The sequence below is a fragment of the Musa acuminata genome, chromosome BXJ1-3 (assembly GCF_036884655.1).
Source record: "Musa acuminata AAA Group cultivar baxijiao chromosome BXJ1-3, Cavendish_Baxijiao_AAA, whole genome shotgun sequence".
Lineage (NCBI taxonomy): Eukaryota > Viridiplantae > Streptophyta > Magnoliopsida > Zingiberales > Musaceae > Musa > Musa acuminata.
In genome coordinates, this window is record NC_088329.1 from 8,106,117 (window position 1) to 8,132,243 (window position 26,127).

Genomic DNA, 26,127 nt, shown 5'->3' on the forward strand with positions numbered 1-26,127 from the left:
ATTATTCTTGGCTATTGTAATGCACAAAGTGCATACAAATGTCTTGATTTTTCACTAATAAAGTATACATTTCTAGACATGTTTGTTTCGTTGAAAATGAATTCCCCTACCCTAATAAAGCCATCGTTCATATATGGTCTTCTTCATCACCAGCTATCATGTCACCCTCTCTTTTTCGTTTGCGCCTACAAATCCACAACCCACTAACACGTCTTATGCAACACCTCACCACCCTAATGCATTATTATTCATTTATCACCATGAGGGTCACATCATAATTTTATGATCTTATTATCACAGACAATAGTACACTCATTACATATGAGTTCCTACGTAAATAAGCTCTCTTTTAAATATCTTAGTGATCATTATTTCTTGGGTGTTGCTAAATGAATTTTTCTTTCTCAACACAAATACACCAGAGACTTACTAAATAGAATAAACATGCATGGAGTCAACCAAAGTGCAAACTCCCATGTCTACTTCAATATCTTCTATTTTCAAAGATGGGTCTTCTTCTACATATGTCACTCAATATCCAAGTGTTATTGGTTCTTTACAATATTTATTTCTTATACAACTAGATATTTCATTTATGGTTAATAAACTTGCACAGTTTATGTATAATCCTAAGTAGATACACTGGACTGCTGCAAAGCAATTGCTACCATAATCAAAGCATACTTTGCATTATGAAATTACATATTCATTGTGACCATACCCTTCAAAGTTACATGCCTTGTATGAGGCGGATTGGGCAAGTAACCAAATAATTTTACTTCGACCACGGCCAATATTGTATATCTTGGCCGTAATCATATTTCTTGATGTACTAAAAAGCAAAGAATCCTTAATTGAAGCTGAATACCAGCCACAGTAAACACTTTTATGGATCACATCTTTTTTTTTTATCTAAAATGCACATATTGCTAAAAATTTCAGTAATCTATCGTGATAATATTGGTGTCATCTATTTATGCATAAATCTAATTTTTTATTCTCGAATGAAACATATATAGTTATTGACTATCATATCATTCGAGATAAAGTATCAATTTCAATACATGATCAATATCAGTTCTTACTCATATCCAAGATTGATATCTCCGATGGGAGTATCATCTTGCATTAAATCAAATCAAATTATATCTATAAAAATCACATAAATTATATCAAAAAAGATTATGAAATATCACGAATATCAAATCAATCATATCAAGAGATATTATTACTTGATATCATAAAGGATTATTTATATATTCTTCTATAATCATTTCATATATTTTATTATTAATTAGCTAAGTTTTGATGTCTAAATAAATGTATGATCATGTAACACAAATCATTGAAGTGAATTAACAATTTCATATTATCTAATTATCCTTTGGTTCTCCAATTCTTTCAAACCTACTAATGTTTTATATGCACAAAAATATATCCCCTGGAATTACAAATAATAAATGAATTAGTATACCACCAGATTTGCAATTCAAGTTGAGCATACATAAAAGTGAGCTCGATGCTAACACGAGATAGAGGAAGCAAGATTAGCTTAATATTTACAAAGCATGTTATGTTAACAAACAAGATTATGTTAGCTTTAGCTTTCAGATAGAATGACAATGATTAAAAATTTGGGCAATAAAACTGTTAGGAACATATGATATCGCCAAGAACAGGTAGCTAACTGCCAGCCCAATGTTTATGGTGGTCATCAAAAAGATGAGATAGCCTGTCTTACAGAAATACGTAACAAAACTTGCAACATACATGCATACGATAAATACATTAAACTCACCCTGTAACAAACGCTCAACAGCATCAAACCTTGTACCGCGCACACACATAGTTCATTCCAACATATCAACTGATGTGTAGGAGCTTCTCAGTATTGGTAATGTACACACCACTACATTGTAAGCTCCTCTTCCAAGCCCAATGAGCTTAATTAGAAGCCAATTCTCCTACAAATATAGCATTAGCATCATTGCGTTCAAGTATGGATTCAGATCATATGTTGCTCTTGAGGTTTGATCATCTTTGCCATCTTCTCTCTGTAGAAGATAGAACTTAAACGTGTCAGATGGTGAGAGAAGCCAAGTAGTTAAGGTCTACAAAAGGAAAAAAAAATAGTATGTTGGATGATTACTAAGTTTGAGAGCTCATGATGCAGATAATTATCAATTTATTATCCAGAAAATAAAATTTTCCTCGTGCAATATCTAGAATGCAGCAGCACAAACTACCAACATAAACAGTGCATTTCCACTCCCAACTAGAAATAAGCATTTCATTAGGAGGTTATTTATTGTACACCTAAAATAGGGAGATCGTTCATGTTATAATTAAATCACATTTATTAGCATTTCACACAAGAATGCGATAGAATCTGCAGCACCTAGTGTTAATGGAATCAGTAGCTCACCAGCAGAATTATGAGGAGAATGAGCTTCGTTGCCCTTTGCACTCTGCTGGGCTTGTGATGCTGAACTTTGCATGTGTGGCGATGAATTCTGCTTTCCATTTTCAATAGGCAAGGAATGTCTTTTCTTGGGCTGGCTATCATGCAGATCAGGGCTGGATTTTGGAGATGTATTAACATGGGCTCTCGCTCTTGCAGATGCAGTGGCTTGCATATAACCTGGAAGAGAATTGCTACTACTGAGCCTAGGTTCCTGATCAACATGATCAGTCTTTGCTATCCCAAATGAGTTACGCCGCTTGGGAATCTTTGAATCCTTAGTTATACGATCTGTGCTACTTCTTCCACTTGAATCATTATTGGGTTTAGAGGGTGATCTTTTACCAATCGATTGAGACCTTCGCCTCTCAGCAGGTGTGTCATTGTCTTTCTGACTCTTTTTGGCATTTACAGAGACATCACTAGACGGGGTTCCATGTAAATCAGGGACTGTCGCAAGGCTTCTGGGAGTTCCTTCAGGTGATCTAGCTTGTTCCAGCATACCTTCCACATGAGTCGGTACATTGGAATTAGTTGGCTCAGCTGGATGTTGATCAACCTGCGGCAAGTTGATGGAAGCATTCAAGTTAGCCATTGACTGGTCAGTTCCATCAGGTCTCCTGTTAGCACCCAAGTTAGAAAGGTCAAAAGCATTCTCAGCATCAGCAATAATGGCATAATTCTCTTTCTCCAGGGCTCCGATTTCAATAACAATTTCCCCACCTTCAGTTTCAGATTTGTCCGGTGAGTCAAGCGTTGAGGAGATAGATATTTCAGTGCCACACTCTGAAACTGCTGCTTGAATCTTCGAATCATTGAATATCAAATTCTCTGCTGAAATTGCTTCATTGTTATTTGTAAAAGAATTATTCTGAATACTATGGCTCTCTGTTTTTGATTTCAATGCAGCAGCAGAACTAACAGATCGACCAACATTTGACATTGAACTCAGTTCTTCAAACTTTGACTGAGCTGCAACAAATGCTGGATTGCACGGTTTTCTTGAAACAATCACAAATTTCTTGCCTTCCTTCTCTAGTGTTTCAGAGGATGCCCTTTCAGCACTATGCTTGGAACTGTCTCTCACAGATTGAAGCTTATCAGGTACAGTAGTAACTAATATTTCCAAACTTTGATTTGGTTGCAATTGTTTATTATCTGATACACAATCCATATTTTCCTTATTGACCATCTTGGTGTCCTTACAATCTTGGGACATGGTGTTGAAAAGCTCATTTTTCAGTTCTGAATTTTCCACATCAACCCTCAATAAAGGATTGAATGAATTATTTGGAGCAATTACTGGAGTCTGAAACTCGAAGTTGCCAACATTTTCAATCACTGAACTCCTTTTACCATCTGCCAGGATTAGTTCTGCTGGAGAATCCGATAACAATGAGGAAGCTGCATATGGGTTCTCTTTTGCTGGTTCACTCTCTACCATATTAGCATTCTCTTCTACTGACCAATTGTCATGATTCAAATTTTGCTCCTGTTGTTTGCCTACTCCTGATGATATTAAAGCTGTCCATATTTCCAACCACTTCCATGCTGAATCAGACTTTGACGGATCACATTTTATGTAAATGGTTTTTGTCCTTGGTGTAGTTTCCAAAAGCTTGGAAAGAATACAAAGATGAAAGCTCACAGTATAGCAAATCAGACGGAGAGAAATCCAGTAAATCAAGAAAACATAACAATTAGCCATACCTGACGAACAAGGCCATTTGAGAGTAATAGCTTGTTTGATGCTTTATTTGATTTCACAAAAGAATCTCCCTTCTCCTAAGAAAGAATGAAAAAAAAAATTAAAAAAGCATTTAATATCATGTTATGGCATTAATGACATCCTCTGTCCACATTAATCAGTAAGATGTGATGTACATGCTTGGTGAAACGCTCAAACATAAGCCTGACAAGTATTTACCTTCCACTAGAATCCTCAACATCAAATGTCACTAGCATTCTCGATATCAACTTAGCTATGACAACACCGTGACCACCATTAGGACCATTGTAATGAATTAACACAGAAAACATTTTAAAAAAGATGAATGATAGAGATTGTGCTAACGCCACCAAGTTCATGAGGATCTGGAGCCTGTTTCACATAGTTGTGTGCATACAAGCACTGGTTTGAAACAATTGGCACATAAGCAGTGTCAAGATCAAAATAACAGTCAAATATGAATCAACATTCCCAGGAATGACCAATGACTAAGTAGTTCAAATACAAAAAAGAATGGATTCTACCATGCTAAGACCCGTCCATAAAAATTGTCAATTCAAGGACTCATCTAAGTCCAAAATGAAAGCAACACATCAAAAGTTCTAGAAGTTCTTGAGATATTGTTCCATAATAATGATCAGGTTAGTAGCATGTATTTGTAAGTTCTAGCGCTCTACTATTCTAGATTTAAAATGTAATTAAAGTAAACATCACTAATAATTTAATGGATCTCTGGTTATCTACCTGGAATTTTTCTTCTGGTGAAGTGAGCTTCCCAATTAACTTATGAGCATGACGAGCCCTTATAAGTGATTGCATTCTTATGATGGCCTGAATACACCGCAAAGATCCAATTGCCTGCCTCTTGACCAAATATCCACGTATAGCGGCTTGCAACTTGACAACAATCTTGAGTTTGAGGAGCCTTTTCTCAGCCTAAAATTATCTTTTAAATATAAGAGAAACTAAACAGATGTGATAGAAATAATACAAGATTCAGAATAAAGTAAGTTTATACCAAATATGCCCTTATTGCTGCCTGAATAACAATAGCATCATATTGATTGAGGGTAGACCCAGCTGGGGTTATACTTCTGTTAGAACTTGATGGAGGAGCTTCAGTATTTACTATGCCTGATGACGATGGAGCCGTTTCAATTGGCTTTTCTTGTACTTCAGCTCTTTCAGGTAAAGAATATTTTGGTGAATTGAAATTAATAGTTGAGATTTCTTGGTTATCCTTGCTAGAGCAAACAGAAATAGGTTCTGAGACAGCAGTGTTGCTAAGCACTCGATGCTTGGATGATCTCCTACAGAAGCTCCACCTATGCTTGTCTGATGAAGCTTTGTCCTGAAAAGAATTATATGATATCCGCTAACCAGCTAAGCACCAAGAAGAAGAAGAGAACTTTTGAAGCCAACAAAAGTGTCAATGTCAACATTTATGTTTTGACAAATGCTACTTTTATTTTAGAGAATAGACACCCAAAGTAGCACAAGTTAACCAATACATGACCTGAAGACATATCAAAACCAAGCATTAAATCAAATGCAAGCTTGTAAAACATTCAAGTTGGTCATAGTTAGCTAATGCACATACCAACTAAACGATGGGCACATGTGACTAGAAATGTCTTATCAACTTGTACTATTAGCTATAGAAAACTTAGTTGATTGAACTATCCTTGAATGAGAGTCAAAGTATCGTTTTGTGGCCTTCACATCAATGAGCAACAGTTTGGTCCATAAAGTGTTGTTTTGCGACAATGATTTGGGTGATAGCTCAGAACATAATTTGGTCCATAAACATCATTTTGTCGCAATAAACACCTCTCACCATGTTCAAGCTACTAAAGTGGGGGACTTAAAATATGCTTATACTGCATCAGTCCATCACCCACACTCAATGTGGCACTGCTTCAGGATATTACTCATTTGCATTCTTCATTTCTGCATTGGCTCGATGAGCATGCAAAAGGATGTCGAATCACATTTTTGTATTTTCCTTAAGATTCCTGCACAATTTGTGCCATGCTTAAAATAGTTTATTTTTGCTTTGTATTCCCATGTTCTATTGTCACCTGATAAACTTCATGCCTTTTACTTTCCCGATGGATGCTCAATGGATAATATTTTATGAAGTTTGGTAGAAGGAAAATGGTACCAATTCATGAAAACTACCGAAGATAACAAATACCAACTTTTCATGAGGGAATCTAGAAATCTACTCTGATGTTATCCATGAGCAATTGCAATTATTGACTGTTTCAATCAGGATTTGCAGACTACAAATTGACCAAACAAATAACATGTCCCTAAGCTCTAACTGCAAGTAGGTGTCTGATTCCTTCTAAGTTTAGTGGCATAAATGAACAGATATAACATATATTGACTGACTGAGTATGCGACAAAGTGAAAAAGTAAAAACAGGCTATAGTTCTCTCCTAACACTTCCTGTGATGCTGCATTTTGCCAATCTGAGGCCAGAAGTGCAAAATAGGATTTATCATCTTCCTTTTTCCTCTTTCCTTGGTCTCCTGTAAAATAGGGAATTCCGACAACGAGGAACCATGCCAAGTAACAACTCCATCCAATTCACTCGGTTAAAAGTCAATGGCCAGGATTTGGTGAGCCGGATCTATATCAGCGGCACTTTAGCATTTTCGTACTCCACAGGCTGTAATAAGTTAGCACTGTTCAGTGGCAGATGAATAGAGTACGAGACCCCAGTGAAGAACATCCTTGCTTCCAAACAGTCCCTTAACAACCCTCCTCCTCGGATCCATAGGATACAGATCATCCACTTAGAACCATGCACTGTAAGCAAGGAATCAAGATGCAAACCGGCTGTCCCAACCGTCCACATTCTCAGAAGGCACTAATAATACATCAAGCAAACGAAAAATGCCGGTCAAGAAGTCGCTGATTTAGCTAATCGGGAAAGAATTTCTGTTGATCTAGAGGAACCAAAACAATTCCTCATGGTTTGGGATAGAAATGGCACTCGAGAGATCCAGGTTGACGGATCTGAACCAAGGCCCAGCCGAAGCCGGATAAGACAAAGATCCGGCAAGCTTCAGTTCAAACACGCCAGATCGATCAGACAAGAATCAAGAACAAACCGAACAAGAAGATCACGTTACCTCTCCGTGCGCTAGCTCGTCGTTGTCGACGGCGTCTCCGCCACCGCAGCCGATGATCTTGAAGCATGAACTGTTGGGCCTGGCCATCTCCTCCGCCTTCTCGTTCTTCTTGTTCTCCGATCGCTTTGGCTCTAGGTTCGGATTAGGTTTTGTCCTTGAGAGAGAGAGAGAGAGAGAGAGAGAGAGTCTCTGCTTGCTTCTTCTCGCTCTGCTACAGTGTGAGTTCGGTTTCGGCAGAAGAGCTGCCACTAAATCGTAATTTAATTCAGTACTTTATTCCCTCTTCTTCCCTCGAAATGCCGGAACTTAAAAGCGCCTCATCAAACCCGCTTGAATCCGCCCACTGGCGTCCGCTCAGCTTTAGTTCACATACGTCGGCTACCCGCCTCTACAACCACCACCATGCAATTTACACGACCCAAATCTGGGACCCACGGACGGCCCCTCGTCGTCGCAATGTGGGTAGTACCGCAGGTCTGTTTGTGTAGATTTCCTAGAGACGTCCGGCGTTACACTTGCCGCTCATGACGATACGATTCTGCACGCGGCAAGGTGTTCCTTGAAGCTTGTGGCGGTCACCACACGCGCGAGATATCGTCCACATATGGCCAATGAGTATACCAGATATAACGGCACCTCGTGAATATGGTAAATTAGGCACATATTATGATATTAAAAATATTATAAAGTAATTTAAAATATAATAATTTATTTTTTTTTGTCATTATTTGTAGTCAGTCCATTATGATATTAACATTTTATGAGTCCATTTATTTAATTTATAATATTTTAAAATAAATTTTTATGATAGTGACCAAAATAACAGATCCAAACACTTTAATATATAATTGGATCAGAGGACCCATTACATCGCCCTTGGGTTTTCTCACGTGAAACGCGCATGCGAAGTTCCGTTTGCGCTTCGTATCTCACATCATCGTCATCCATCGCGGGGGAAAGGAGGAGGCAACAGGAGAGACCTGTTGCGCGTGAGGTGTCGGTGGCGAAGAGGCCATGGCAGGCAACGTGCTGACACATGCACATGCAACGTGGACCGTCAATCATGCACTTCGGCGGTGGGGCCGTGGCCGCCGACCGTCCGATGGGAGGAAGGCAGCTTCATCAGAGGCGATGAAGGCCAGAAAAGGGCTTACGCCTGCCGATTGGATTGTCGCCGCCAATATTATGAGGGTTTACGATGCTATTGATAATTATTATTGGTGAGGTGTACCGACGCGCAGTCTTTTGTTGTGTTGTGGTATGGGGTTGGGTTGGCGGGGGCAGCGACAGCCTACACCACGTTGCGTGGGAAAGGAACGGATGCCTCAGTCTCAACAATCATGCTTACGGGTGGGCCCCTTTAGGTTTGACTCTGTTGATTATAAAGATTTGAAGGTGACTCGGTGGGCACGTCGGACACGTTCGAGTCGAGTATGGCTCGGGGAGAATCTCACGCATCGGCGGTCCGCGGCCACCGACAGCAGCGGTGCTGTGTCAGTGCGGGAGCGGGTGACTGTTTCCGCGGCTTACATCTACGTGGGTGTGGGTCATGCCAGGTGTTATCGTAAGCTTTATGTCTTGTGAATAAAATTGGTGTTAAGTGTCGAGAGAGCCACCAACTAAGCACATTAGAGTGACAGATGTCGTCAGTCATTGCAGAATAGACTTCAGATCGAAACGGTGTTCATCAAATTTACAATCAGGTGGTTTTGGTTCTTGAATCAGAACCGTCAACCATATTTGTTATTTGTTATTTGTTATTTTTATTTTTATTTCAAAATATCCCTCCGGTTATCATTTAGAGTAACATTTGACCGTTTAAAATTTGTTAACTTATTCGAAATCGAATCATCAAAAATCGATTTCTGTTTGGTTTTGAAGAGTTAAATCGTTGGCCCAATTTAGTTCTAATTCTTGATCGGTTCGATTTCAATTCGGTTCTAGTTCAAATCAAATCATGATTGAATCTATATTCATGTACCTTAAGATGTTATAAAAATCATATATGTTATATTATTTTCAAATCTTAGTCTAAGGGATTATACAATCAATCCAAATAGTAAAAAAGATAAACAATATTAGTTTTGGAAAAGATATAAAAGTTCAATGAGTACATTAAATTGAGTTTAAGTATTTTGGCAGAATGAATTAATGAGTTACATATTTTCTCAAGACAAGTTATTATATATATATATATACATATATATATATATATATATATAATATTAATTTATATTTTTATAGTGAATGATATGAATTTTGCTTTATTTTATTATTTTGGCATCTTTTTTAGGATATTTATATTTCAAAATTTAATATTTATTTCCATATTATATATATATATATATAATTAATTTGACTATTATTTATTATGAACGAACTTATCCAATTGAATGTTTCAGTCGAATCGGATAAGATCTATTAAAAGGAAACACGCTCTTCTGAAAATATCGGAGAGGAATAACAAAATTGGAAAAGGAAAATTCAAAAAGAAAAACCTTAAGGAGGTGGAGCAAAGAGAAGATCCGAGACATCGGTTACACTTGGGATTCCGTTCGATTGCCGAGGGAGGAACCAGGATCTTTTCCGCTCATGTCGCGGCAGCCAGGTGCCCAGTGGTGGGACTATTTGTCCCACCAAACGATCGCTGCCCGTTGCATGTTTGACGACGCGCCCGTGACGGGTAATCCGAACCACACTGACATATCACACATTCATTTGGTCCAAAGTACGGATCGACTAAAAGTGTGCTTATAATGCGATGCAAACTCATCCGACGGGCCGACATTTGATACGACAAATTGGACGATACCCCACAGTTGCTGTGATCTTGCGATTTCCTATTGCATCTCATAGCTTATAAACTATGGTAGCATTAACTTTATGTAATACATATGCACCTTCCATGCCATACCACCATATGTGCAATTGGCTTCTCCATTATATTAAGCTATCTATAACTGCAACATCCCAATGTGCTTTTCTTTTGTATTCGTTTTTAAAAGGTGTCACATATTGTTCTTATGAGAATATATACCATTTCTAAAAGCTATATTTGCTTTGTACCATTTTTTACAACATAGCTACAAAATTTACTATTCAGAAGTTTCAGAAATTTACTAATGATCCATACATGGCATTAGTCATCAACTAAACAACTTGCTGTAATCTGCCTTTACTCTTCACTTCCATGTGACAAGCATCAGACTGCAAAGGTGGCTTGCCAAATGGTTTTTTTTGGTGGAAACATTTAATTATATTTCATAAATATTTTAAAAAAGCAGGCTTTATCCAGGGAAAATAACTGTTTCAAGGACAAGGTTGAGGTTAGCTTCACATATGCAAATTGCTAGTCCAATGCATGGCCTCTTTTTCTTGCCACAATTTGATTGGCATACCCTGCAAGGAATTAAACAGCACTGATTAGAAAGGTCTTCAGATAAAGCAATCAAAATATGACTTGAATGAGAGCAATTTCCTGCATTTTATCAAACCTCTGAGAATTTATCAACTCCTATACCTAGATGAACTGATTTCAATGTGTTTGTGCCTGCCATTGTTTGCAGAATGTGTTTTAAAGCCGTCTATAGAGCTAATAGGCTGGCCAAATATGGGTCATCAGTGTCTATTTTGAAAAGAAAAGATATTTTTCCTGTCATCCGATCCATGTCAAGGTCAGTCCACGTCCTCCAATTGTTGGATGTTCTAATTTCAAGTTTATTAACCTTAAGATGAGGAAGAAATCATGTAACTGTAACTAAACCCAAATAGTGCAAAATATTCTTCAAATTAATTCCTGAAATAATGGCATGAATTTCATGGATTGGTAAACAAACTTAACCACTCAATTGCGTATACCAAACCCCTAAATATACAGTCTTCTTTTTAATTTTTGGATAGATTTTAAACTTACCATGTCATTTTGGAACTATAGCTCCAACAGTTCCTTCTGTACAGATGGTAGCCTTACTTAATGTAAATGATGCCTTCATCTTCATCATCCATATCCCCATCTCCATCTTCTTCAGATGAATTCAGGGGTTCAAGCTGTTTAACATCATTACCTTCTGAACTCTTCTTCTCTTCTTTTAACCTATCCAATATTGCCAACACCTGCAGGAGAAATTTTGAGTGACTGTAGGCTGAACAAAGTTATTTTGGTTGATCAACCACAAAAATATAGTAATATAAGAAAAACTCTGTATAATTCTTTTAGCTAATGATTGATGATGTGTGTGCTACACTGTGAACCTTTTCCTGTTTACCTGACTTTAGCTTAATAGCTTGACATAAACATATACTTGTTAATTACAAAGCTTTCTTTACTTCAAATTGCTAAGCCATACAAATCAAGAAAAGGTTCTTATCATCATGTTGAGGTTCTAATCATGGATTTATTTTGCCCCCCACTCAACTAATCAAACAAGAAGAATTGCCTTTTCAGATTTTTCAAAGAAAAAAATTGCAACATACAAAGAAATCAACAAAATTTTCAAAATAAAAAAAAGTGAGTTGGATTTCAGCTTTGTTCTGTTTCTCTTTTACAACAGATATCAAACAACTTAATTTTCATGTTTTGAATTTCTAATTAAAAAGAAAAAAATGAAAGGTAAATGGACCTAAGTTTCAAAATCTTCTAAATTCAGTGAAGAAAACAATAGCATCATTTACCATTAACAAGAAGTGAAGAGAGAGAAAGATAACCCAAAATCTTACAAGACAAGCCCTGAAGGCATAAACTTGGAATTGCCTAAAAGGGCATGACTAATATTAATTGCAATTAGGCAACTTGCAGTTTGGAAATGCTGATCAGTCTAATTTACGATAGCTGATAAATTGATCTACAAGAAGACAAGGCATGAAAACAATTATAAGCTAGCTGTGGAGCTAGCTGCATGGATCTTTTCCTTCTGTTGAGTTTTTCAAGAGCTAGGTAATTCAAGAGCATCAAGTAATAAGCAAGAAGAGTAAAAGTTTAAAAACAAACAACTAAAGGACCAATCACGAAGCAACTAAGAGAAATACTACAACTGCTATACTTACATTGATGCAGCCAAGAGAAATAAATTATAACAAGCCCAATAAAGAAAATATAGCTTAAAGAAAGGTGCCATCATAAAGTGATGAATAGATTTACCCTGCTTCCTCTTTCTAGGGACTCATCCTCGATAAAACGTATTTCGGGAGTCAGGCGCAACTTCATACGTCTCCCTAGTTCACTACGCACATACTTGGCTTTCGACTTGAGTCCAGCAATAGCAACCTCTCTTCCTCGTTCATCACCAAAGACCGACACATATACCTTAACAACCTACAAGGACAAGTGGATAAAAAAGGATAACTTGAGTGCTATATCCGTTGCCATGTTAAATAATTGTGTAGTATAGTTATCAAAGTAAAAAAAAAACTTAATAAGTTCATTAGCATACAGTAATATAAGATTTATATATTAGTGGATAAATTAGTTATTTTGATCCAAAAGTGTCTTTTGAAATTTGCATCAATGTTTGCATGAGCAGAATGGGTCCAGCCATTCCATGCCAAGTATAACACCAAGGCAATAATGGTGGTTCATACTAAAGACCTCAACCAAATCCATCCTTTGACCGTTTATTAGGAGAAGGTTAAGATAAAATAGATACAAAATATATGTATTGAAAAATGAGGAGAATTGTATAGGAAATAAATAACCCTTCTCAAAATGGTGAGAACAGCTATGCTTTAAAATGCCCAGAAATTACGAACAATTTCAAGTATTTGGTCCTTGGAAACCAGGCAAATTTCCTTTTTCACATAAGTAAACCTTTTGAAGATCGAGGGGCCTTTGCCCATTGCGCAATGGACCATATTAATAGAATTTTAAGTCATGATTATTAGGCAGATGCAAGTAGAACCTTCAAACGACTACTTGAGATTCAAACACGGGTATTAGTTTAGAACAAGTGCGCACGGTTGGGGAAAGAGGGTTTTCGTCCAGACATGTTTTGGGTTAGATGACTGATATCCCATTTACCAAAAACCATTATCTAATTTAACTGAATTAATGTTTGATTGGATGGTCCAAGAATATGAAATGTGTTAGACGACACGCTATGATCACCAAGGATTGATGAAAACCTATGGACGATTTGTTTCACAGAAGCCATCCCTATTGACTATGCCCCAATTTGGCCTAAGTTGTCACTTGCCAACATAACATTATCCTAGCATCAACCCTAAAGTTTTGTGCCAATCTGTTCCTCAAGCAACCAAAAAAGTCTCCTAAGTTAATCTTCCACCAACGCAAAAATATTTTCGAGAGGACTAAGAAATTTACACTTGTAGAACCACCTGCAAAGGGGAAAAAAAAAAAAAGCATCTTTTTGCTTAAAATAAGATCTGTTATATGGTCGTCTTTAACAGACGAACTAGTAAAGATCACATCCGTCAACCACAAGAAGTATCGAATAGGTCGAAAGAATGGATTTTGAATCACCTGGAGGTCGCCGGAGACCTCAACGCCGCTAATGGTGGTGAGGGAGGAGAGGTAGCGATCGGCGCCCAGGGATGCCTCAGGCAGGACGGCGTACTGGAGGACCTTGTCAGTGAGCAACATATCGGACAGCTCCCTTTGGATCTGCTTCGCCACCATCTTCACCCGCCGCTGGTTCGCCATGCACCGAACCGACGCACCTCCTCCCACTCTTGTTGACGCCGCGAGATTAGGGTTCGTCCAGCTCCGGTGTGGTAGGAGGAGCTGGTGGCGGCCGCCATTCCCTCCCGCGGTGGTCGCGAACGGGGCGGCGAGAGTCAGAGGAGACGGGGGCGACCGACTCAACGACATGGTTGGGGATTGCCGTGCCTGTTGAGTGACCGAGATATGATGGGAGCGGAAAAAGAAATCACCGGAGAAAGGAGAGGGCGGAGTCGATTTCTGGAGCGTTGGATGGATTGAGAGATCAATACGGACGGCTATTATTATTGCATATGAGGTTATTGCCGGAATAATGGAGAGAGGTAACAAATAAATCTTATAATGTGTTTAATAATTTCCTTTTTAATTCTATAATTATTAAATTGTTATTTGAAAAATATCCTGAGGTCGAAATTTAGATAAAATAGAGAGAAAAAAGTGATGCCATATTTTACGATAACATTTATTTCATGCTAGACGGTAAAAAAAAATATTCTTAATATTCATAATAATCGAATAAGTATTTTGAATTGTCTCAATATCAATCAGTTTTAATTAGCGGTGGAGATTAACTTTTTGTTTTGTTTTGCAGAATTGTACTTAATTCTGAGGAATAAATACAAAATTTAGTAACTTGTGAGGACTTATATGTAATTTGGCAACCAGTAAATTAAATGAATAGGTATTTGTTATCGGCCCGATTGCTTTGGGCTTCCCATTCTACTTCGTCGCCTTGAGATTATTCTTCGGCTGCGATCGTCCGTGGTCGCCAGGAGACGACGAGGCTCGAGGCAAGTCACCGATCAAAGAAGTTCTTCTCATCAATGCCGCTCGGTGGTTCCGGTGGATCAGGCATCGTTGGTGAGAAATCTCACCCCTTCTTCTCCCCTCCTCTTCTCATCTCAATCGTTTCTTCTAATCAAGATTAGGGGTTCCAGTTAGATCTATGCATAAATCAAGATTAGGGGTTCCGCGAATCGGAACCTAAAAGATTATTTTCGCGGCCTGATCGTTCTTTCGTATTTGAGAGGGTTGAAAGGTTCGCAAATTGATGCCCAGGAGGAAAACACTTCGGTGATACGTCTCGGTGGGGCATCAATGATGGATCTTTAATAGGTTTCTGGCTTTTGGTAGCTTTTTCACACTTAATAGCGAGGCCCGGGTGGTGGCAGCATGACCTGGAATGGATGCTACTCGTTGGATGATTTGTGACACATATATGTTCACCTTATCTTGTCTTAGACTTTTAAGATTATATGTAAGCTCGCTATGCATGAGAAGTGACAAACAAGATATGGCAATGTTGTTGGAGAGGGATCATCGCTTTTGTTTGTTCCAGCTATCGATATCAGAATTCCTCTATGATTACTGTTGAGGATCTCTGCTTGGCACCCTTAATGTAGTTACCTTTGTTACCAATAACAGTAAGAACATTCTTGTTACCTTTTATTTGATGGAAATTCGAGTTGGAGAAAAGAGACCGGATGCAGAAGGCTTTATTTGAATTTTATCAAGATTCATCAAAGACATCTTGTTAGACTTGTTATCATGGCATACTTTGATATGTGACGCCATTGATTTTTGTGACTAGTTTGAAAGCACTAGCCATGCTTCCTTAGCACATTGCAAAGATAATTTGGTATGGTACTGCTTGAACCCCCACTCAGCAGTGCAGCGGCACAAGGATTGGCTCATATATTTATACACATCCTACACTGAATTGCCTTTGAAGTCTTTTAAAATCTTTTCCTCAAACTTATGTCCTCTTTAATGAAGGTTCACATGGAACTAAGTTCATGAACATTTTCATCTAATCCTAGAATTTCAATCTCCATTAGGAAATGCACTTCACTGTATCTTGTTTTCTTTCTTTTCAGGCTCTTGAAGTTCTTGAACTAACACCCTCTTGCTTTACACTCATCCATGTCATGTAAAATTTCCATATAGGCTGCTAATTGTCCTTACCACTAGTAAATATATCTGTTACATGTGTAAACCATGTCGGCTTTTTACATTCATATACATAGCTCTAAACTTACAATGAGGGATTGATGAGTAAGTTCCCTGACTTTGGGTGACAATTGTTAAGCCAAACATTAAACAAGATTTCTATGCCATTTAGGGATGGATGTTTGTAGTTATCCTCATTGTGGAAACAATGTCAAACTTTTGAGAAGATAATACAAGCACGATAAGTATAAAATTGTATATGTTGCATGAGGAGACATGCCTGACATCCACCGGGATATTTATATCCAAATATGCTAATATGTCTGATTAATTACATGCATGAGGTGATCTAGGTGATTAGTTTATTTAAGGCTTGGTGCTAGCTCAGGGACAGTGGTATAGGCCATTTTGGCAGTATTTAAGGGAGCTTGAGGCAAGAAAGGCTTGTATAAGTCTAGGTGCTAGCCATTTTACCCTGGCAGTTGTACATAATGGCAACACTAGAAGGAAAAAGGCAGGAGCGAACCATGTAGCTGACAAGTGAGAACAAAGGCAGGAGGATCCCTAGATATAGGATCTGTCATCTATTGAGTCAGAGTTTTGTGAGAAATGGATGTTCTCAAAGAAGAAATATTAATAAAGATAATTTTCTATATAAGTTCTCAGCAAGACTAATTGTTAAATCAAGGGTTTTACTGAAGATCTCTTTCTTCCAGCCTGGCGGTTGCAGGTGGTTTCTGAAGTTGCAGCTTTTCTGGCCAGGTAGACTGGGAATAATATAAGATTCAATAAGATATCAAAGCAATGAAAGCAAGAATTTTATCAGTTTATAGAAGTATAAATATACATTAGAGAGGTTATAGCAAATGTTTAGTTTTGCCTGAAATAGATGTCAGAGGGTTCCGACCTTATGGGTCCCAACACAAATCCACTCAATTGAGCTGGGTTTCCCTCAACCTATAAAAGATGTTACTGGGGTCGGTGTGTGCTTTTGGAAAGAAGATGATTTTCAGCATTTTGTACTGATTAGTTTTGGTTGATAATTGGTTTTGTTTCATGGTGATAGAGATGGCATGGCTCCCAGCCCCCAGTCTTCATCTGAAGCTGATTCAATTGGGGTGGGTTTCAGAGGGATTGGGCCATTTTTGGGAAATATGATGATTTTCAATAGTAACTTTCCAGTTTTATTTGAAAAGAGGGATCTAGGAGGAACCAACCAGTTTTGGCGGTGTTGATTCGATTACATGGGAAAAGGGATGGTAATGAGCCCTGAAGCCAGTACAACTGCATGGCCAGGTTCAGACAACCTCCCATCCTTTTTCCCTTCTCCCTCTTATCTTCCACAACTTTCTCTCTTCTGTGTTTTCTCTTTCACTCTGGGAAGCCACCTGTTGTGGGCTGTTCCTGACTACTTCAAAATAGTGCGTCCTGCAGTTGAGCTTACCATTTAGAACTGCTGGATCAGTATCTTAGTTGTTTGGATTTCTCCATTTATTAGTACTTTCACCATGTTGTATGAACCATTGTCATTGATGTACATCACTTCGTTTTGTCTTTTGTTCTTCCTGTTATTAGCCTAGGGTCAGTGCTAGCTGTTTGACCCATTGGGCACTCCCAATTAGGTGGAGCATAAGCTGGCTTCTTTGGCCATAAATGAAGAGGATGGTCCTACCCATCATGCTGCTTGTGCAGTAAGTATTTCCTAATTATGTATAGGAGGAAAACAAGGATGACATTGTTTGGACCAGTTTAGTGAAATCTTGCACTTAAAAAAAAACACTTCCTAATAATTTATCTTGGTGTTTGTGCCTTCTTTTTTTTCTTAATTTGTTGTCTTTCTTTTTACATGATTAATCTGTTTCTATTTGTGTCTATCATCTTCTCAGTTATTCTGTTTTGGGTGGAACTAATGTTTGTACCGTTCCTGCCCTGAACCTCTCAAACTTCAAAAGTATTAGGATACGTACTTGGAGACCTAATATTACAATTTTCACATAGGCTTTTGTTTGCTACACATTCTTTTCATTTTAGATCACAGTTACGCATCATTCAATAGCATTATCTTCATTCACTTTGCATGCAGTTCCTCGGAACTTCAGATTGCTTGAAGAACTTGAACGAGGAGAAAAGGGCATAGGAGATGGAACTGTAAGCTATGGCATGGATGATGGAGATGACATTTACATGCGCTCGTGGACTGGGACAATAATTGGTCCTCATAATGTAAGAGACTCCAGTTTTAACTTAAATATCTTGCCATAATTGAACTACGCTCATCTCTTGCACTAGTACTTTTTTACAGACTGTCCATGAGGGTCGCATCTATCAGCTCAAGTTGTTTTGCAACAAGGACTATCCTGATAAACCACCTAGTGTTCGATTTCATTCACGGGTTAACATGACTTGTGTCAATCCTGACACTGGAGTGGTAAATCTATGCAGCTTAGAATGGATTTACAGATATAGAAGTTTTTATGGAATTAATTTTATTGGAAACAACCTGATATTTTGATAAATAAATCCAGGTGGATCCGAGAAAATTTTCAGTTCTAGGGAACTGGGAACGTGACTACACAATGGAGTATATTTTAACACAGCTTAAGAAAGAAATGGCGGCACCACATAACCGTAAATTAGTGCAGCCTCCAGAGGGCACACACTTCTAAGACAATGGGTCTCACCATTGCAAATTCAGATGAAGGGGATGACTTTCATGTATTATTTTATCATCAAACGGTAGTTTGTTTACCTCATGCTTGGGATTGTAGTTTGGGTGGTTATATGTATCGGTGTAGACGCTACTGCACCATTGGTAAAATGTGACTTAGATAAATGTCTTATGTATTGCCTTGTTATAATCTTTTTCTTGGTTTTTACAAGGTAAAGGTGTTGTCTCTTTTGTGGAGAAGCAAGTTGAGTCTAAGCAATGACTTAACCACCGTCATTTCAGTCGTATTGTTGAGTGGCTGATGCGTATTACATGTGAATCAGCAAAATTAGTTTCTTGGACTATGTTCTACAGTGGAGCTCGACCAAATCTGATGTGACAGATGTCTTTTGTTTACTCTTATGTGTTTTTTATCTTTTATCGGCGGCATAATTCTTTGATGTTATATTTCTCTGATGTCATGTTACCAGAATTTGCCAGATTGGTTGGATGAGGCGAGAGCTTATTGGATGAACCATGGGGTTATCCTTTAATAGGCCGTGCTCATCTAATTGGGCCTACCAATTCCTCTTCCTCTGAGTTCGGCCCATTCATATACGTTCGTGTTTTTGACATTGAAGCTGCTCTTCCCCTATTCCTCGTCTTCCCTCTCTCTCTCTCTCTCTCTCTCTCTAACACTAAGAAATCGTAACAAGTGACTGATAGAAGACGAGAGGATGGTGAAGAGGAAGAAGACCGAGGGAAGAGAAGTGGAAGAAGGCGGAGAGAATAACGAGAAGAAAGGGAGGACGCTGCCCTCGATGATCAGAGAAGGAGCGCCGACGGCGCCAAGCTCAAGCGCGATAAAGAACGAGAAGCGGAATCAGGCCAAGTCACGTGACGTCGCCATCAAGAGAGCCCTCGACCTCGGCGAGGAGGCAATGCCCCCCTTCCCCTTTTGACGCATTCACATTTACTCTCTTCTTCGGGTTCTGAATTTGTTTCTTGCTTTCGGGATCGTAATTTGTAGCCTCCGGAGAAGAAGGTGCCGCAGAGGATTGAGAACACCAGGGAGGTCGATGAGATGGTCTGACGACCAGAGTATGAAAAGGTAGCCATGTTCCTTTGAATAGCTTGATGTGGTAACTGAATATTCTATGATTTGGCAGTAACTTTTTCTTGCATTATTGCAGTCATTTGCAGGGAATGATGCAGATGAATTTAGCAAAGTCCTGTGACGCCAAAGATATTGATCATCGTTTCGATGCCACAGTATGTTTTTGTGTTCTTGCCGCTCTTTACCCTTTTGGAATCATTCTTAGTAATAATGAAGTCCATATCTGCAAGGAGATAAGGCCAGTGTTGTAGAGAGGTCCTGCCTTCATTCAACAGCCGTTGTGTGTGATTCCAAATGCTCATTATCATAAGAGAGGAACTAACCTATGAACTCAAAAAGGTAGCACATTTGAACAATCCAAAATTCTGGAGTCTTATGTGGTTCGGGTCTTTGTTGTGATGAGCCTTTCTCTTGGAGCAGATTATTGAGCATGCAAAAGAACAAAAAAATCACTTCAATCAAGGTGGTCCATGCGAATGGAAGGGAACCAGGTTTGACACAGTATAAAGGTGGTAATAAGTTGTCTGGTCAATGCTTGGTTGGGCCTTTGTATTTTTCCTTACATCTATAATAGTGCTTTTAAATTCTTGTTTTCATAGATGCTCTGCTGATAACAAACCTGCCTGATGGACCTGCGACGCATTGCAAACTATGTAAATTAGTGTTGAGGAAGGATACTAAGGTACATTTACTGCATTCAAGCAAAATTCATAAAAATAAAAAATTACTGAACATGTCATACTTAAACTTTCTAATTTTACTTATTTAGTTTCATTGGTAAAGATAGTTTCTATAAGTTGGCATGAATTATTTCATTCCCAGTACAATCTTTGCTTTTCACTTTCACCTTTTAAACATGGAGACTTGACAGAAATACAATATTTGTATTGCTTTTCACTCTCACCTTTGAAAGATGGAGAATTCTTAGAAATGCATCCCGTATTTGTATCACGTACCTATAATTGTGTTAATGCTTCATTGAAGTTATATATTTGCCAAATAATTACTGGAGTGTCTGATATTGGACGATGATGATTTCTTGAGAAATCATCATCATGAGCATCTGTAGCTCAACAAAAACAATCTTATCTTTTGGAATCTAGTAAGTTATTGCTGGCAGTCGTATACTATGATATCACAGCCACATATGAGTCTGAAACTAATTAATGACAAACTGAAGAGATCAAGTGTGGTATAAGCTAGATCCAAGCATGGTTCTTTGCAGTCTTTTGGAGATCTTTGAACCGTCTCAAAAGCCTCTTGAATCCTGGATTCAAGTTTCAGTTCATGCAGGCTGTTGCGCTGTGCTGGTACAATATTGGAATGGGGTTTTTGCCATGCTCAGCATGGCATGGAGCCCTTATGACCTTGTCGATCACGAGTACTGGAAAATCTTTTAGTTTAGATGTAAACTTTGCTAGACCTGATCCTTCAGTCATTGTTTATCTTGTATGTCGGTTTGGCAATTGAGCTCTTGTTCTTCATCTTATTATAAAAGCAGATGCAATATACTGCTATTGCCTAAGTTGTACTTCTGATATAGTGGTTATACATACTAATATGGTTGGCAAAATAGATTTTGTTTGTCCATTTGGGTCATCCGAATCTCATATTAGGTCTAAACCAGTAATATGAAGATCGTATAAAATGGAGGGAGCCCTTTGATACTTGTCCTTACAACAGCTCTGTGTTATGATAACAGTACAATGTGTAGTTACCTGAAGGATCCCTATAGAATTCACCTCCTAGTTATTTGACCATACTTGGGGCTGTTAAATTACTACCTGAGAGACACATGATTAGATAGTTTTCAGGTATCGGCTCAAAGGAGGAAAATTTTCTTATAAGCCAGAGGAGGTGCTTCAATCTTCATAGTCTTTTTGAGCTTCATCTTATAATTTCTTATTTGAAGTCTATAGGTTGGGGGAAATGGATGGTGTATGATGGATAGAAATTTGGACAACCTAATTCCATGGTCAACTCTGGCCCAAAATGCTGGGCTGCTTGGCCCAGCTCCAGCTCAAGCACGATCACCTGCATTGCATGCCACGCCTCGGTACACCCAAGGGGGAAGAGCTCAGTTGTCCGCCAGTGTGAAACTGGCCTACATTGAGAGCAGGGTTTCCTGCATTAAGCTCATCATTAGCTCATTATTAGTGTATCCTCCTATAGAAAATAGATCGGCTACTCCAGACTTCAAATCTCTTATCCGAATTAGGAGGACCAATCCGACATTTGTTCATGATCGAACAGTGTGTAGCAATCTAAGATAGCACTAAAATAGCCTTCAATCATGCAATCAAACCCCAATCATGCTCTTATGATTGCCGAATCACTAGGTGGTGGAGATGTAGGAGCTGCCGGTAGGTCGAAGAAAGAGAGAGGGCCGGGAAGAACGAACCATGGATGGATTTTGGTGTGATCGACCCCCATGAACGCAGTTCCTACTGCTCTATATATTTAGATAAAAAAAGCCATGGGTCGGTGGATCATTGATTCCCTTTTGCATGTGGGAGTTGTTTATGGAGCAAGTTGGGGGGGGGGGGGGAGGATGGTCCAGTAGCCGGGACAAACCTTTCTCCGTGTAATGCGCCTCCCTAACGTGCTCGCTTCTCGCCATTCTCGTGAGCAGACAAGCTTCCATGTCCGGCCACATAGTACGTACTTTGTATTGTAATGGTTGGGAAGTGGTTGTTATATACATGTATATTAAACAATAGAAAGTATCCCTTCCATTCCAAAGGATAAAGATTTAGTTCACTCATGCTGGCTTAATGATTTCTTGGTAATGATTACAGCTCCAAAACCCAAACCTCTTCTTGCTCCAATCGCTACGTCAAATCTGACACCGCTGTTTCTCCTCCTGTTTGTACAAAGGACAGCTCAAGAATCTTTGTTTGGTTTCAGCATAATGTAGACGCAGGTTATCATCAAACACTTTTTGTGGTCACGGAGCCAATTGAGTTGGTGAAACTGTAAGACTTCTGATTCCTTCTTGCTGGTGTTCGTTTTCTTCTTACTGTTTCTGGAGCAGTATGCTATGGCTTGAACGGCAGGCACTTATCCACTGATTATTTTATCAGATGTGCTGATGAATCCATGGCTTGGTGGGCAGAATAACCAAACCACATGGAGGGATTAAGTCACTGCAGTGTCTCTGGGGAACCCAAGCACCTCGTTGTCTTGTCTTCCTTCCTCCGGTTGCAGCGTTCGTCAAGCTGCTGATACCTCGATGAAGATAAGTTAAAAGTTGGAGAAAGTTGTCATTGATGAGAGGGGCTTCGCCCAGCCGTGTGGGAGTCGGCAGCAGCTAGTGTGGCTTTGAATCAGTGACAGCAGCAGCTTGCATGTGCTGTAGGCTTGTAGCTCCTGACTACCACACAACTCAAGTAATAACAGCTTCTCCAAGACCTTTTGACTCCATGGAATCAGGTTTCCCGGCTTTCATGAATCAGGGGGCAGCTCCAAAACCAAGTGCTGCCTGTTCTACTGGACTCACAGTTCCTCACATGAAATTGCTTTTAGGAGCAGTGAAGGTTTCTGTTGCGGGAGCAGCCACTCCTGGCACCAGTTTGTCCCACTTTTATATGCCTATTATGCACTGGGGGGATTATTACAGATTCCAGGATGAATATTAATACAGTGAATATGTAAAAATCAGATGAATTCACTGATGTTGATTTGGTGAAGTTGATTTATTTGATTGTTTGTAACTATTTTCTTTGGTGTATCTGTCTGTACCTAAAGCTCTAATTTGGTGATCGAGTATCAAACTTTATCCGATACTAAAGATTTTCACTGCTGACAGCATCTTGTTCTTTCGGCCGCTCCATGTCACATGTGGCATGTATCTTTTTTCCTGTCTCGGGTTACTTTTCCCGTAGTGATTTCCTTTCTTCCACTGTAGTCAGAGGAACTCTGTCACTGTTGTTTTTTTGGGAAGGGAGAAGGAGTTTAGAGAGAGAGAGAGAGAGAGAGAGATAAGTCCATCACTGTCTCTTTTTGTTCTTGGGAAGAGAATGGGAGTTGTTCTCGCTCAGAACATATGTCTCACCTCCAACGAAGATACGTCATGGGGTTCAGTGGCCATCTCGTTCGTATACTTTGATGCATTCTTGATCTGAACGCGTCATGATGATACTTCGGCGGGAATCGCAACAAAAAAAGAATAAGAAGAAGAAGAAGGGAAGAGAGAGTAGTGGGGATGATGCACAGCCACATGGGTGGGGAATCGAATGGAGCAGAAGGACTAATTGTTTATATCTATTGGTCCCGCCGGCGGAGCGAGAGCCTCTTCGCTGCTCCACCTACCTGCGTTTCTCCATCTCCATGGCGCGCGTACCTGAGAGCTGCACATGCCGCGTCTCCTCCGTCTTTTACATGCACAAGAACACAACACGCATCCTGCGTACGCCTTTTGTTGCATGTGTGGATTCTGTACTCGTCCCCTCTGATTTGTATGAGGCTTATCCTGACACCACGCGCCCCACCCTATCCGTCTCATATCTACCATCAACTGTACACCATGGTGGGATTAACATGCAAGCTAGTGTTCTTGGAAGAGTGTTTTGTGTTCCACTGTAACTGTATGATTCAATACTATTCACCTTCTCCTTTTGGTCCCCGTGGTTTTGGATTTGTGACCTCTAAAGATTAATTTTTTATTACTTTTCACCATTATAATCTTGAGTTTTTTTATTAAGAAAATTGACTAGAAAAGAATTTGATGGAGAGAAGATAATAGTAAGTGCCGATCACAGAGTCAAAGGGACAATGTTGACTTCTGTCATATGTTACTGGGTAAATTATGGAGAGTCAATGACGGCTTAACTTGCTCTCCCTGTCTGCTTCTATCATTTACGAGACGCTTTCTTTATCCTTCCTCGCTGTTGCATGATGAGAATACTCCAAAGGCTAAGGGCAATCTTTTGTCGTTCCGCTTATAAAGCCCCCCCCGGTCTTCCCCACTTGCTTCTCTCCCTCCCTCGCTTCTCGCATCACCTGCAAAGCGTGAGAGAGAGAAGAGCGTAGAAGAAGAAGGGAAAGCAAGAAGCAGGGAGAGATGGGAGGTGTAGGAGGAGGAGGAATGGGGAAATGCAGCAAGATCCGGCACATAGTTCGGCTGCGGCAGATGCTGCGGCGGTGGAGGCTGAGGGCGGCGGCGCTGTCGTCGTTGAGGAGGGGCGGGGGGGCGGGGGCGGCACCGGACGTGCCGGCGGGGCACGTGGCGGTGTGCGTGGGGAGCAGCTCCCGGCGGTTCGTGGTGCGGGCGTCGCACCTCAACCACCCTGTCTTCCGACAGCTGCTCCGCCAGGCCGAGGAGGAGTACGGCTTTCCTTCAAGCCCCGGCCCCGTCTCCCTCCCCTGCGACGAGTCCCTCTTCGAGGACGTCCTCCGCCTCATCTCTTCCTCTCCCGCGAGGTTCGCCAACTACACTCTGGACGACCTCATAAACCTCTCCCACAACATCCCTTCGTCGTCCTCCTCCTGTTGCTGCGACGTCGGACGGTGGCTGAACGCTCCCGATTCGCTGCCGCTTCTCCACGGCCACCACCGCCTCGCCGAGAAGCCCGTCTGGTGACCGACTGCACAGCGTGCAGTGTGCAGTGTGCAGGAGGAGGAGGAGGAGGTGGAAAGCTTCCCATCTCCCTGAACGAGAAATAAAACTCAATTCATTGTTGTCGGTTGCATCATTCTACGCCATTTTTGTGTGTAATACGAGTGAGATCATTGCAATGATCAAAAGGAGAGATGGCGACGAAGCGGCTCAGCCGAGTCATCCCGAATCGGATCACGCACTGCATGCATGCAGAGCATCCATCGACAACAAGGCCGAGTCTTTTCTTCCTTTTTCTTTTCTTCTCACACAACTCATCAGAAGGATTGCAGCATTCTTCATTCTTCGTTCTCTCTCTCTCTCTCTCTCTCTCTCTCTCTCTCTCTCTCTCTCTCTGTGTGTGTCATGTAAATAGTATTGTGATTAATTAATCGTCACCTTGGCATTCGATAGCAACCACTCTTCCTTTTTCGTCATCCCCTCCCTCTTTATGGATGTGCTGCTTTCGCTGTTCCTGCTTTCCGATTAAAGTCGTATCATATTAAGGATTGATGGTGGGGTGGGCTCACATCACATGGCTTGCGTTTGATTCGGGCGTACGTCCTTCTCACCCCAATCTCACATGCAAAGACGGTAGGATGCTTGTACGTATCATTAATATATTCATATCCATAATCTCCAAAGTGACTGATGATAATACCAAATATATCTTTTGGAAATTCTCTTAACAACCATAGTGTATTTATTCACCATTAATCAATTCATCGAGATTTGTAAACGATCATATAATTCCATCTTGGTAAAAATAATTAATATACATGCTCATGATTTGCTAATCTCGACGGCAGGC

The 26,127-nt window shown here is 39.8% G+C and overlaps 4 protein-coding genes and 1 long non-coding RNA gene across 5 annotated transcripts; 3 read left to right on the forward strand and 2 right to left on the reverse strand.

The window, feature by feature from the left end:
- Positions 1-1,666: 1,666 nt before the first annotated feature.
- On the reverse strand, positions 1,667-7,610 carry LOC103977906 (protein IQ-DOMAIN 32-like). Its single transcript, XM_009393563.3, has 6 exons — positions 7,334-7,610; positions 5,209-5,541; positions 4,935-5,126; positions 4,172-4,246; positions 2,426-4,079; positions 1,667-2,054 (listed from the first exon to the last, which is right to left on the reverse strand). The coding sequence occupies exons 1-6, from the start codon at positions 7,418-7,420 to the stop codon at positions 2,035-2,037; spliced, it is 2,361 nt and encodes a 786-aa protein (XP_009391838.2). The 5' UTR covers positions 7,421-7,610; the 3' UTR covers positions 1,667-2,034.
- Positions 7,611-10,417: 2,807 nt separating this feature from the next.
- Positions 10,418-14,228, reverse strand: LOC135620258 (probable ribosome-binding factor A, chloroplastic). Its single transcript, XM_065123088.1, has 4 exons — positions 13,809-14,228; positions 12,471-12,644; positions 11,247-11,446; positions 10,418-10,732 (listed from the first exon to the last, which is right to left on the reverse strand). Exons 1-3 carry the CDS (start codon positions 14,154-14,156, stop codon positions 11,300-11,302), a joined length of 669 nt encoding a protein of 222 aa, XP_064979160.1. The 5' UTR covers positions 14,157-14,228; the 3' UTR covers positions 10,418-10,732; positions 11,247-11,299.
- Positions 14,229-14,705: 477 nt separating this feature from the next.
- On the forward strand, positions 14,706-18,835 carry LOC135620264 (ubiquitin-conjugating enzyme E2 variant 1C-like). The gene is made up of 4 exons (XM_065123095.1): positions 14,706-14,867; positions 18,040-18,179; positions 18,259-18,384; positions 18,482-18,835. Exons 1-4 carry the CDS (start codon positions 14,831-14,833, stop codon positions 18,620-18,622), a joined length of 444 nt encoding a protein of 147 aa, XP_064979167.1. The 5' UTR covers positions 14,706-14,830; the 3' UTR covers positions 18,623-18,835.
- A 1,085-nt stretch (positions 18,836-19,920) lies between these two features.
- On the forward strand, positions 19,921-23,375 carry LOC135620269 (uncharacterized). The gene is made up of 5 exons (XR_010489677.1): positions 19,921-20,059; positions 20,141-20,229; positions 20,320-20,402; positions 22,519-22,695; positions 22,804-23,375. It is a non-coding gene; the product is annotated as an uncharacterized LOC135620269 (long non-coding RNA).
- Positions 23,376-24,710: 1,335 nt separating this feature from the next.
- LOC103977909 (auxin-induced protein 6B) lies at positions 24,711-25,733 on the forward strand. The gene has a single exon (XM_009393566.3). The coding sequence runs from the start codon at positions 24,783-24,785 to the stop codon at positions 25,299-25,301; it is 519 nt and encodes a 172-aa protein (XP_009391841.2). The 5' UTR covers positions 24,711-24,782; the 3' UTR covers positions 25,302-25,733.
- The last annotated feature ends 394 nt before the right edge of the window (positions 25,734-26,127 follow it).